Genomic DNA, 12,962 nt, shown 5'->3' with positions numbered 1-12,962 from the left:
TTGAATTGATTTGGTAAAAATGTTGCTTTTGTAGAATGTTTTCTGTGTTGAAGAAGGAGCTGTGGTGTCTGATGAAAGTTTTTTTTTTTTTTTTGTATTCTGATTAGCTAACAGGGAATTGTTATCACATCATAAGATTAATTCAAGATTTGTACACAGGTCATAATCTCAAATCAATATGCTGCACAGCTTTTGAGAACTGAATTCATTTATTACCATATGAAAGAGAGCTCAAGAATAAATAATTGGACCTTTTTATCTTTGCAACTGGAGTTGCAAAAGGCCAAATGTGGAAAACTTTCTGTCACAATCAATGTTTTTAGCATCTCTTTATCTGGATGAGTAGCAGACGATCATGAAACAAACACATCATAAGATTTTGGTAGGAATTGCATTGTCTGTTTATTATTTGTGTGCTGGGTGGCAATAGTGTATTTTCACGTTCACTTCTTTGCCTGTGATAGAAACACTACCAGGGCTGCACAGTTTTTATATCTTTATCATTTGTTTTCCATAAATGAATTCCCACAGTAAACATGTTCGAACAATATCCAAATTTATTACAGCAAGTAGCTCCTGCTCCACATTTCCCATGCACTGTTGAAGCCGTAATTAAGCTAATTTCCCTAATGCAACCTTTCAAATGGATCCACCAACAGAAGAAAACATGGCCAAATATAGATTAAGGCCAGCTTGTATTGAATATGTTAGCATTCCAGGCTAACTGAAATACACATGCATATGCAGTGGGGCTGAAATTGCATAAGCCCTCCAGCTGCCTGTCTGATGAAAGCAAGGTGTAAGGGAAGAAGATGCAGGAGGTTTGTGGATTTGTTTGAGTCAGCACAAACTGTTAACATATTGATCCCGAAATATTTCAATCCAAATTTTGCTGCAGAATTTATTGCCATCGGAGTATCTCACCAGACCCAGCACTGAATATTTTCCCTCTTGTGCTTTAGAATTAGCTTTGTACAAATTGCTCTATATGGTTTAATATTATCAACATACTTGATCCACCATCTACTGGAAATGCTGTTAGCTGCAAGCACTAATAACAGAAAATCAAGTCCCAAATATGGTTATATTTGCTGCTGTGTTTGGTGAATTTATCACACTTCTTCGGTGAGATAAAGTACAGCAAAAATAAGTATTCTCTCTAGAAACATTTGTTTTTATTTTGTTTATGAATAAAATCACTTTTCAGTAAGAGGGAGCGGTCACAGAGGTGGGATTCTGTTTAGTTCTTATTTGCAAGTAAAGATTTTGAGGGAATGTGTCATAAACAAATCTCCCTCAAGTGTGAAGATTGACAGTTTTACATTATTTACTGAACTGCATCAACATAAATAGTCACCTTTGACTGTTTTCAGTCACTTATCAGAGGCATTTTTGTGTTTTATAAATTGTGTAACCCGTGAATAGAGTTCTGCTGAATATTTTTGCACCATATCTTCACATTTTACAATGATAGCAAGCTAATGTGCCCCTGATTGTACCAGTGCAACTTCACACTGGGCATCAACTTCTTTTATTGCACCAGTATGACCGCTCAATGGAAAGAATCAAGCTTTGCTGGTTGAATTAGTTTCACCTGGGTTTGAGACGACTAAGACCCATTTTTGAGAGTTTAATGGCACTTTATAGGCGGGTGGAAGGTCTTTTCTCAATGAAAGTAGTCCCTGGCTGCACCCTGTTACGCTCTATTATACCATATTTACAAGTTTATGCCTTCAGATGTATAATTTTTTTTTTGGCTGTCAGCATAATACATGTACTGTGTGATAAACTCAGTGTCACATCAGTTTCCCAAATAATTAAACAATTATAACTTGGAAACAATGCAATAATTATGGAAATGGGACATAATTTAGCTGAACTGTGACAAAATTGTGATTCTGGATTACTGAGGTGAAATGTGTGTGACACCTTCCATAAGATTAGCAAACCTGTCACATAATTACAGGAGCAGCTCAGACAGTGAGGCAATGATCTCAGTAGAAGAAGAAAGCATTGTACTTCCAGGAGAAAAAACTTCATTATTACGAGAGAACAGTGAAAACCTTCAGAATAACAACACTTTCTCCAAAGGAGCAAAGCTTAGACAATCCACAAATCTGACTTTGAGACAGCATTACAGGTAAATAGAATATATTCTGTTGTTTTCGTTGGGATCACCTGAACACAACAAAATGTAATTTATCATGTTCAGTGTCTGGAAGTGTTGCTGTGTGGATTAAGGGTCAGTCATTGCATATGTTCCCTGCCTTCACACACATCTCTCTACCTGAGCTTTTTTTTTTTTATTTCTGACTCAGAATTCAGTGTGCATTTTCCCCAAATGCACACTTGATTATATCAGATCTTGTTTAGCCTGAAAGCCATGCGGTATGAATTGTGCAGATGAAGTGAGCTGGACTCTGACCCGGCTCAGGGGGGACGCAGGAAGTCCTGAAGGAGAGGACGGAGATGAAGGTCGACTCACCTCGACTGCGCGCCAGCTGTCACGAGTGGACAGACAGGAGAATCACCTGAAACCTGAATTGATTTCTTTGAGTGAAAGCGAACACAATTTCATATATCTGTTGACCTCCCTTGATGGAATGTGTCACAGGCGTACAGAAAGAGTAGAGACAGACAGCAAATGTCATTTCTGGAAGAGACAAGCAGTGCCTTTTGAAAAGCGCCACTGGCCAGCTTGTATTACTGACAGTCCTGCCACTTCCATCTTAATGTCAACTTTTAAACTGCTCCTTTAATAAGGAAAAAAACATACATATTTTTAGTGTAAAAAGTTGTCTTGGTCCATCTTCCAAAGAATGTGCTTCTGCGTTATAAAGAGACATAAATGAATGTTTTCGTAGCATGTCCCTTATGATGGTACAAAAGGCTTATGTATCCTGTTATTCTCTTAGCATTCCTTCTTCAAACAGCTGCCGCGGCTGGCTTGATGATTTATTAACTTGGGTTTTGATGAAGCTCGCCCACAGAAAGCCACTTGATAGAGTCTCCTAGCAATGGAAACAATTTCAAGCCAACTTCACAGATAATTAGGCACTTTAGCTGGCGGACTTGATTTCGAAATAAGCAGAGCTCCCAGCAAATGCACTTATACCTCACCACACTGGAAACGCTTGAAGGCGGCTGCGGCGGTGAAATGGAGGGGGAAGGGAACCCTGCTGAACGACTTTGTGTCATGTTTTGGAACATATAGCAGCGGTCGACATACACTTCAGTCTCTAAGCTCTTAGGAAGCGTATCAACGGTTAATAAAGACAATAAGTAGGATATATATTCTCACCCCCGCCGCATTTATAGAAGCAGTGCAGTTATAAATATCTACTGTAAATTGGTATGCCTGCGAGACCATGCAGACTAGATGGAGCGCTGACTCTTTTCATTAGTTATGGAGTTAGCAGGGCGCTACACAGTATCTCCTTTCTGTTACTCGTATGTCTACAGTGCAGTTAAATCTTAATAGAACAGGGTCGTGCTTTAAGGAATATCCTTATGAATAATTTAATGTATGCCCGTGTTTTGATGACATCAAAACTAAAGAGTAGTGCGATGATAATGAGATGTGTGGAGGACAGGAAATCAATATAATGAACTCTGTTTTAGGTGAGAAGCTCTTAAAGCAAACTCTGAGGTCGAATATCTCGGCCAGCATTGGACAAATGTTTTAATGAATAATGAAGATATAAATATCAATGTTGAAAAGTTTACAGTATGCAGCACATATTTGTACATCCTTTTACCATGTTATCACGTGCTGTGTCTGCAGTTTTATGGGTTTGTTCCTCACCTATATCTACAAAAAGAGCAATATGATGAGACTTAAAGTTGCTTACATTGTTGCCATTTAGAGATGATAATATGTTGGCTGACTGTCAGTCATATGTTCTTCACCATCACAGTCACCACATATCAGACTGAAATCATGTCGATGCTAACTATTCTTCCAAAAGCTACACATTACTCTACATATCTCTGGTGCTAAATATGTGATTAGTCTTATATCATAAGTATGTTAATAGTAGTTGAAGTTTGAGCTCTTATTTTTTTCTACTAAAATTGAATATGCAGGTGCCACTTAGTTTCAAATCTATAGAGACAATTGGTTTGCCACAGTCCATAACATCATTACATAGTTTGAGATATTAAGAAGTTAATGTATCACACGGTGCTTCTATGAGACTAAAGTTTCATTTTCTGCAACCTCATGGCTTCTTAAACAGCCTTCTCTTTTATTTTGAAGTAACACAAACAATGTGCCTGTGATTACACATGTTTGTGTACCTACAATTTCAGGTTTATAAATGAATTCCTGCCAAATGTACAGAAAACGGACCGCATGCTGTCAAACAAATTCCCTTTCTTCTCATGATTTCATTAGTTCTATTATTATTATTATTGTTAAACAAGCTTTGCTTAAAAAAAAAAGGAGAAGCAGAAGACTGCCAGAGGTAATTAAAAGATAAGGTGAACAGTACAGTCTGCTTGCCCTTGCTGCATTAAGACATTTAGCTTCTACAGTGAGCGCGTAATATCACCTCAACATACAAACACACACACGCACGTAACACAAGGGATGACGGAGGTGCTTTCCCACCTGCCAACAGACCCCTCACAGACCTGTGCAATGGAGGGAGATGTGTTGCAGTCCCGTGGCGTCAGACTGGTGAGATATGAAATGTGACGGGTGCACAATGGTTGTCAACATGAATGACTCATAAACAAGCAAAACATTAGGACAACCTACACCATGGTGTTCATTTTTGCAGAGATTGGAGAAGAGGCCCGACACCATCTCAAATACCACTTCTCACTTGCTTCCTTTTTCTCGTCATGTTTACGTGGGCTGGGGGAAATAAGCTCGCTCCAATAAACCGTTGCGAACGACAGAGGATCGCTCCGACTCGCTGTGCTTCTGTTTTGTGCTGGGCTTGATTGAGCCGCAGTCAGATTGTTAACAACATACTGTATCCTCATAACGAAAAATATTAACACAAAAAGTGTTATTTATTTATTTAGTCATTCATTTATTATTCATGGGAACACTGTTATAAAGAGTTTTTACTAAATTTAATCTAAGCTCTCATGAAGCTCATTTTATTGAATGACTTGAAACATTTAACACATATTTGTTCAAACATGGTTTTGTTGACATGATCGGGAGAAAAGAAATGATCCTACTCACACTTAGTCTGCAGAGGCTGTTTTGCAGCTTTATAGCTAGTAAAACAAGTATCTCTACGGTTGTATAATGAGCGCAGATGGGGAGTTTTAACGAGAAACTGACACCCTGAGTATTGCTGCAGCTTCTCCACCCTCCAGCTGCAAGGATGAGAAGCATAAAAAAAAAGGGAGCAGATTAGAGGAGAATGGTGGATCAACTTCATCAGTTAATTAAACTGTATTGCAGCTTGATGAGCAATTAATCAAGGCAGCGTGCAGAGTGTCAGGCAGGGCTGAGTTCTTCGGGTGCGGTATGTGTGCACCGTACAGTGTGTTCCCAGGGGGGGCAGCCCTGTGGGGAGCAACACTTACCAAGTGAGAAGCCTTAAAATTGTACTGGGTGTAATGGGCTGGGTTTATGTAAGCAGCTATCAATCACTGCCTGACATAAGCCTGCGCCCTATTAGAGCTCCCGGATTAGGCTCCTCTCAGTGCAGAACTAACTGAGAAACTACTTGTCTAAGTTGATTGAATTTCAGGAAATGCTGAAATGTATTGGATTCTAATATTGGCATTTTAAAGCAAATGCCAGCCCTGCTCAGAGGGCGGCGGCAATAATGGTCAAAGTTAATCTACATTGAAATGGGAAAACATGGGCTCAAAAACAGACAGAAAAGAAAAGATTTAGCTCTTATCTCTCATCTGAGAACTGACTCCCTAAATATTCTGGTTTGGTATCTGTTCTTTTTCTCTCTTTCTCTTTACCCTTTTTTATCTACCTCTTCATCTCTTTCAAGACTGTGAACAAGGTCTTTTTTTATGCTATGGAAATTCATGTTGGCAGTTTGTGACTAAATGCAGTAAATTTATTAACAAGACCATGGGGAACATTAAAAGTCAATTGAAGGAGGCTATTAAAAGCGGGATTTTAATTGGGTTGGTCTCTCCACTAAGACGTTTTTTTTTTCTTCCCTGTCTCTTCTTTTTTTCAAGAGCAATGGCACTAAAAAGTTCTGAAATAATCTTTTTAGTGTGTGCTAGACCTTGAAAGAAAGTTGCCTTTTGAAACCGCAGATGCTATATTTATGTAAACTTTTTTACTGCACATTTGACTTTAAAATACAGAAAACTGTGTGATAGGCTTTTGTGTGAGGTCTGATGAGGGCAGATGCTCGTGGTCTCGGCTGCTGTCTCTGTAGTCCTGCTGAGGAGCTGCTGTCTGTCTGGCTCCAGCTGAAGGGTTTCAAGAGGGGAAATGACACAGATTACAACTAGCACAACACAAGCGTCTACAGCTCATCCTCTCGTCATTTCAGTTTTCGTTGATTGCTGTTTAGGCCTGCGAGCAGTCATTTAATTGTGTTAGTACTGTAGCTTTAATGCATCAGATTATTTAATCTGTTGAAATTACATTGCAAAGCATACAATTGTCCTAGTTTTGGTAATGTGGTGTGACACATTACAAATGGTTTTAATTGCACTTTAGCTGCTGGCTCTTGAGACATGCTCGTCTCATTCTGCACTTTCAGGGAACTGGGCTCTGTCTCTGTGTGTGTGTGTGTGTGTGTGTGTGTGTGTGTGTGTGTGTGTGTGTGTGTGTGTGTGTGTGTGTGTGTGTGTGTGTGTGTGTGTGTGTGTGTGTGTGTGTGTGTGTGTGTGTGTGTGTGTGTGTGTGTACATGCGTGCGTGCGCGCGCGTGTGAGTGTCTGTGTGTGTTTGTTTCGTGGGGAGCTTGAAAAAGAGTGCATAAGGGAGAGTAAGAGAGAGGGAGAAGGAGATGGAGATGCAGTGTAGTATTGGCTGTGCTGACTGGATAATGACATGCAGAGTGCTGCGCTTCTACAGTAGCTTGAGCCTCCAACCAGATGCTCCTTTCACTGCAGCTCATAAGCAGAGAGAGAGAGGCTGCGCCAACATACGCACTCATTTTAGCTGGATTAAGCCGTAGGATTCAGGGTCTTCGATCATGTACAGAAAAAGAAGCTGATTAGAGTAGATACCCATCGTGTGGATCTGTGGGGACTGAGCCAGGTTCAAACTGGGTTGAGACTTTTGCTTTATTTTTCTGTGCTTATGTTTTTATGCTGCCCGCGTAATGGTAGAAGTATTCTGCTTTGCTCAGATCAGACATATCTTATTGAGCCAGGGCTCAGAGAATTGTGTGTTTGTGTGATGGATGAATGGCTGATGCAAACATTTTTTATATGTTCATAGTACTTTAAAGAACCAGATGTCAGCATCACACTGAGGGCCAGAGATGATACACAAAGCAGTACATTCAAGGAGATACTCTTAACAATTATCTCTATACAGTCATTGACTCAACTGATGTTATGTACACCACAAAGGACACGATGCCCAGTGTGCATATGTGTGCAGTTAAACGATTTTATGAAGACCACAAACCAACTAGCAGCAATTCCACATTGAAGAACCACGCATATGTTGCGTTAATGTGACTGCCAAGACAATAATCCATACAGTAATCTGCCTTATGGTCAACCCAGCAGGTCTTGCAGTTTAATAAATACACACACGGAGTAAAATCACACGTTGGATCTGAATGGCAAACACAAGTTATGAGTCATTCCTCAAGGAGAGAAAATGCTGCTGTATATGATATCATAATCTGGTCGATGACAGTGATAACCCTGGTGTTGCCACTCCTCTGAACAGACCAGAGCTATATGTTCAAAATGTGCTCCAGGCCTAAAAGCAGTGACCATATGGTTCCTTTCATTAAGCCAGCAGTCCACACTTATCATTCAATTATGTTTTTTTCTATTAGGTCATTGATGCAGTTTTATTGTACTAAGTCACCATTGCCTTTGGCAGAGTTACTGTAAACTAAAATAAATCTTCAACCAACAACACGGGAACCATACAGTAATGTGTCTGTAAAAAAATGTGTTTGTTTATGAGCCCTTCATTTGTTGTAATAGTACACTAATTACACATTTACAACAATATTCAACCAAGACAATATATTAAATTAATATTAACGTTCAGGGATATGTTTATGTGTCACTTTTTTGAAAAGCAAGATCTAAACAAGTGGTTTTGTTTTGTGAATCCTCACCTTAATATAGAGGAAGATTGCAACACCTTCCCCATATTATCTCAGTAATACAGTAGAAGTGATTTCTAGTGTTAAATATATATATATATATCATGTATATAATTTTGCTGACAACTTTTTTTAATTATACCATATATTTTCTGTATTCTTGTCTTTTCAGGAAAAAGGAAACATTGCCGTTGTATTCAATGTCGGAACAGATGACATTAATATTGAGGAGACGTCAAAGTTTGTAAATGACGGAAAGTACCATATAGTGAAGTTTACGAGGAGTGGGGGTAATGCCACTCTGCAGGTGGATGACCTGCCAGTCATTGAGCGCTACCCCACAGGTGAGTCAGCCACTTTGCCTTTTACATACATCTGCTACAGGCAATGAAATGATTGAGATTTGATCAAGCCAACTATTAAAGCCTTACCTGTTAGGATGTTTTTATATTGACTTGGCATGTGATTTAATTTATTTTTATGTTTCGGTTTCCAGCAGCTGTAGAGAATAATACCAGTGTTGTTGAGATATTTTTTTTCTCCCCTGAATCTTTGATCTTTGCTTTACAATAGTCGGTGAATGTAATGCGGTTAAACATCCTAGGTCTATTGCAAATAGGTAGTCTAAAATATATACTCTCTAAAAGGGCAACCACCCACTCTGTCTATATTTCTGCATTAAACTCCCCATATACATAAATAATCCACCTACAGTGTGTGTTCACAGAAAGCCAAATCAATAGACTATTTACAGACAAATTACCACTTTTATTGAGGCAAGTAATTGTGTGCCATTTCAAAATTTATTTCTCTGCCGATACAGTAGATTGATTGAATCAAGGCAATGGGGGAGACAAACCTGTAATAAGTCAGTCAAAGTAAATCTTCTGCTCACTCAGCCTGAAATGATAGATAGATAGATAGATAGATAGATAGATAGATAGATAGATAGATAGATAGATAGATAGATAGATAGATAGATAGATAGATAGATAGATAGATAGATAGATAGATAGATAGATAGATAGATAGATAGATAGATAGATAGATAGATAGATAGATAGATAGATAGATACATACATACATACATACATACATACATACATACATACATACATACATACATACATACATACATACATACATACATAGATAGATACATAGATAGATTACAGCATCGAGTTTAACCATAACAATTCACCTTGGTATTAATCATTTTCACAATATACACCACGATCACTCATACACAAAAATAAAGCTGGAACAATTTTCTTCGTCATTAGTGTTATTCATTATTGTATTTGTGTAGCACTCTGTATAAACATAGTTTAAATGACAGTAAAAGATGAATTCAATAATTAGTGCCCTGCGTAATGAGTATTTAGTAACTGGAAAATAATAATATATACGGTAGTTTATACATTATAGGACTGTGATGGTTGAAGTGGTATTTTATTTTGGAGTGGTGTGATGTTGGTTAACATTTTTGAACGTTTTAGGGAAATACGATCTCTGCGTCATATCTTTGTGGTGGTAATGTATTAGAAATGGACAGTAACTCAGCAACACTGGTATTGTTTCTGTAGAATGTCAGTATGCAAAAATGTTTGAATTTAAATGCTCCTGCTTGTGTTGTTGAAATTGTTCACATTTTTAACTGCTTAAAGGCTTTGACAAAAGCTACAGAGGATTAAAGGAGTGTGAAAAGGACGGTTGGAAACACCAGCATTGCCGTGGTAACGACTGTAGCACTTATTCCAAGAGAGTAAAAAGCTGCAGCACCAAATCAGAAACATTCCTTCGATTGTGAGCGTGCATAAAATGAGTGGGCAACAGAACAAACAGGAGACAAATTGAACCTGTCGCTGCCTTTTGCATAATGTGTGTTGACCTTTTTAGCTATGACCAGTGCATTCATCCAAACGAAAGAGGGCTTTATGACTGGGACTCAATCCTGACTGCTCTGCCTGCAGGTGGAAAAGGGAGACTAATGGCTTCTGACGTGTTGTGGACATGACAGAATGTACAGCGGGGTTAAATGCCTGCATGCTACCGTCTCAATCTTCAAATAACAAATACACTCTTAGACCCCCCCGAACGCCTGATGATCCATCCGGTGTGCTGCACATGAAGATGGTCTACACAACTTTGTTGTTGTTGTAATACATGCATGTGCACCATTGAAGATGATGGCGTATATGTAAGATAGTATAGATCTGGTTAAACACTGCCACCCCAGATTACTGCAATACATTTGCTTGTTAAAATATATCATTTGTTGGACTATTTAATATCCAACGTGGAAAACGTAGCACAATAATATCCGTTGTTGAAATATTGTAAGTGGAAGAAAATTTTGTCAATCTATTGTAATTGTAATGTTGAAAAAATAAAAAAATAATATAAGAATAATTCCTCTCCTGGTAGGTGCTGAGTTCTAAATGCTGTAGGGAAAAGTGACCAATCTCATCCCCACTAATCATGCATCAGTGACAATGCCAAGTCCAGCTACCTTATTAGGCTCGTTGCAGACTAATTACATCTAATCACAATTACTGTGCCGTTCCTCCGCTCACCCCCAGCACACAAAGCCATTATTCTCTCAGCTCGCCAGTAGTTTGATTAGTATCCATGTATGCCGCTAACACACTCATAATAGCAGCCCTCAGCCACTCTTAGGCCACTCACAGATCAACAGTGATTATAATAAGAGTTGACAGCAAAGATAAAAATGATGGCTGGAGAGTGAGAAAGACAGAGAGGAGGAGTTTATATGGGAGGGCGCGATCATTCTTAAAGCAAGGAAATAATTGCCTCACCGAAGCTTCTATGGCTGCCCTCGTAATCTCATTTAAAAACGTCTTGTGCTGCATACTTACAGGCCATTAAAAGTCTTTAGTACAATTATTAGAATCTAAAATGCAAAGCGCACACGCAGACTCATAACTAGCCTGCTATTTGTTGTAGTTTAGGTCTCCTTCCTTTATTCTCCCCCCGTTTTCATTCTACGCTGCACACAAAAGGCTGGGCAGCAGCAAAAAAATCAGGCCCTTCTCCTGAGTCTTGGCCATGGAAGTAATACCATCACAATGGTGCTGCCAAGCCCTCAGGGTACAGTGCAGTATCCTATCGGAGCACCCAATGAACGCACGCTTTACACAAAGATAATGGAGAAGTCCCTGGCCTTATTCTTTTACTGTTATCAGAGCGTGGTGCACTTATAGAGCTCTCTGTCTCTCACTCCACTCTCCTCAGCTTTTTCGGTCCTTTTTACCTCCACCCGTCCACCCCTGCCCCCTCGTCGATCTCACCCTCTGTCCTGTTTTTCCACCTTGCTGTGTGGAGTCTGATTTGTGGGATACACTGGGAGGAGAGTTAGCTTTATCCATCAAAGCTCCATCCTATCTGTCCCGGTTTTTTCCTCTGTTCTATCAATGAGCCGATTCAGCCTATTGTGCGAGCAGTCATCACTGAGTAGGCTTATGAAATAGCGCAATGGCCAATGCCACTGCCAGAGCATTGGGAAAAAAGGGAAACAGAATAATAAAAATAATCGTGAGATTTGTGTAGGTTCCTCCTGTTTAATTCTCACGGCTCCATAAACAGAGGAAACATTTGCATATTTGTTCATTTAATGTGGCGAGTGTCCTAGGGCTTGTAATGAGATAAAGGGCCCCACCTTATCTGACCACTTTATTAACAAAAAAGAAAACAAGTGAGTGAGAGCAAACCGGGTCGGTTGGGATGGCTCAGCTGAATCGCGGCTGTCTGGCGGAGGAGATAAGCCGGGCCGTCCCATACCAACCCAAATCACCACTCAGCAGCAGTCACAGGCTCGGCTCGCAGGCAGGATGAATGGGCTTCTGCTGCTGCATCAAAGCCCAAGGGATAGCATTGTTTAACACTGCGGTGTCCCCCAGTGGGGATCAATACACGATCAGACCTTGATTATATCCACACTTAATTAACCTCAGTGTAAGGATAGACTGAGCGTGCCACGAGGTGCAGTGCCAAACAGACAAAGCGCTACTGTCTTTGAAAACGGAACATGTTTTTGCACAGAAGTAGAGGATTTTGGCACAGTGGCATGCTGCGCGTGAGGATAAGCATGTATGATGCGTGTGTGTGTGTGTGTGTGTGTGTGTGTGTGTGTGTGTGTGTGTGTGTGTGTGTGTGTGTGTGTGTGTGTGTGTGTGTGCGTGCGTGTGTGTGTGTGTGTGTGTGTGTGTGCGTTTGCTGTGTGCACCGTCCTACCTGACACTCCTATTCTTTTAGTTCTATTGCCTTACTCATCAGGAAATTGTCATCTTTGCTGCAAAAGTTTTATCGCAGCATGGAAATGAAGACAGAAGCTGAGTTTTTAAATGAAAAGTACAGAACATCAAAAACACGTAACTGTCAAGAAGGTAAGCAAGCAAGCAAACAAATCAGGGATTTCACATTAATTGGTTATGAATGTGTAAAAAAAAAAAAAAAAAATGCCGTGGTAGTAAGTTTCTCATTTTTGAGTCTTATCTCATGCGTCCTCGCCGTCCTCTCGACAGCTGTAGGCTAACTGTTCTCCAGAACAGGTCTGATGCTGACCTCTCCTCAGATGAGATGTCACAGTAGAAGGAAACGGAGAGGTGACATAATTAACACCCCGTGACTGACAAATGGAGGTGACGGGAATTAACAAAGCCCATGAATGCTCCATTACGGCATCAATCAAGGATTA

At 39.8% G+C, this 12,962-nt stretch overlaps 1 protein-coding gene across 25 annotated transcripts in view; it reads left to right on the top strand.

Annotated features, from left to right (window-relative positions):
• The window catches only part of LOC138616130 (neurexin-1a), a 245,559-nt gene that overhangs the window by 192,895 nt on the left and 39,702 nt on the right, over positions 1–12,962 (top strand). For all 25 annotated transcript variants that reach the window (XM_069690215.1, XM_069690220.1, XM_069690219.1 and 22 more), the window contains one exon: positions 8,418–8,589. In XM_069690215.1, coding sequence (XP_069546316.1) covers positions 8,418–8,589 — 172 coding nt within the window. The remainder of the gene's footprint in view (positions 1–8,417; positions 8,590–12,962) is intronic.

This window comes from Brachyistius frenatus, unplaced genomic scaffold (assembly GCF_029030835.1).
Source record: "Brachyistius frenatus isolate BFR_SWC_R1_liver_20210118 unplaced genomic scaffold, ASM2903083v1 Contig_8, whole genome shotgun sequence".
NCBI classification, from domain to species: Eukaryota; Metazoa; Chordata; class Actinopteri; family Embiotocidae; genus Brachyistius; species Brachyistius frenatus.
Note: the sequence above shows the minus strand (reverse complement) of the source record. Positions and strands in the feature narration are given on the sequence as shown.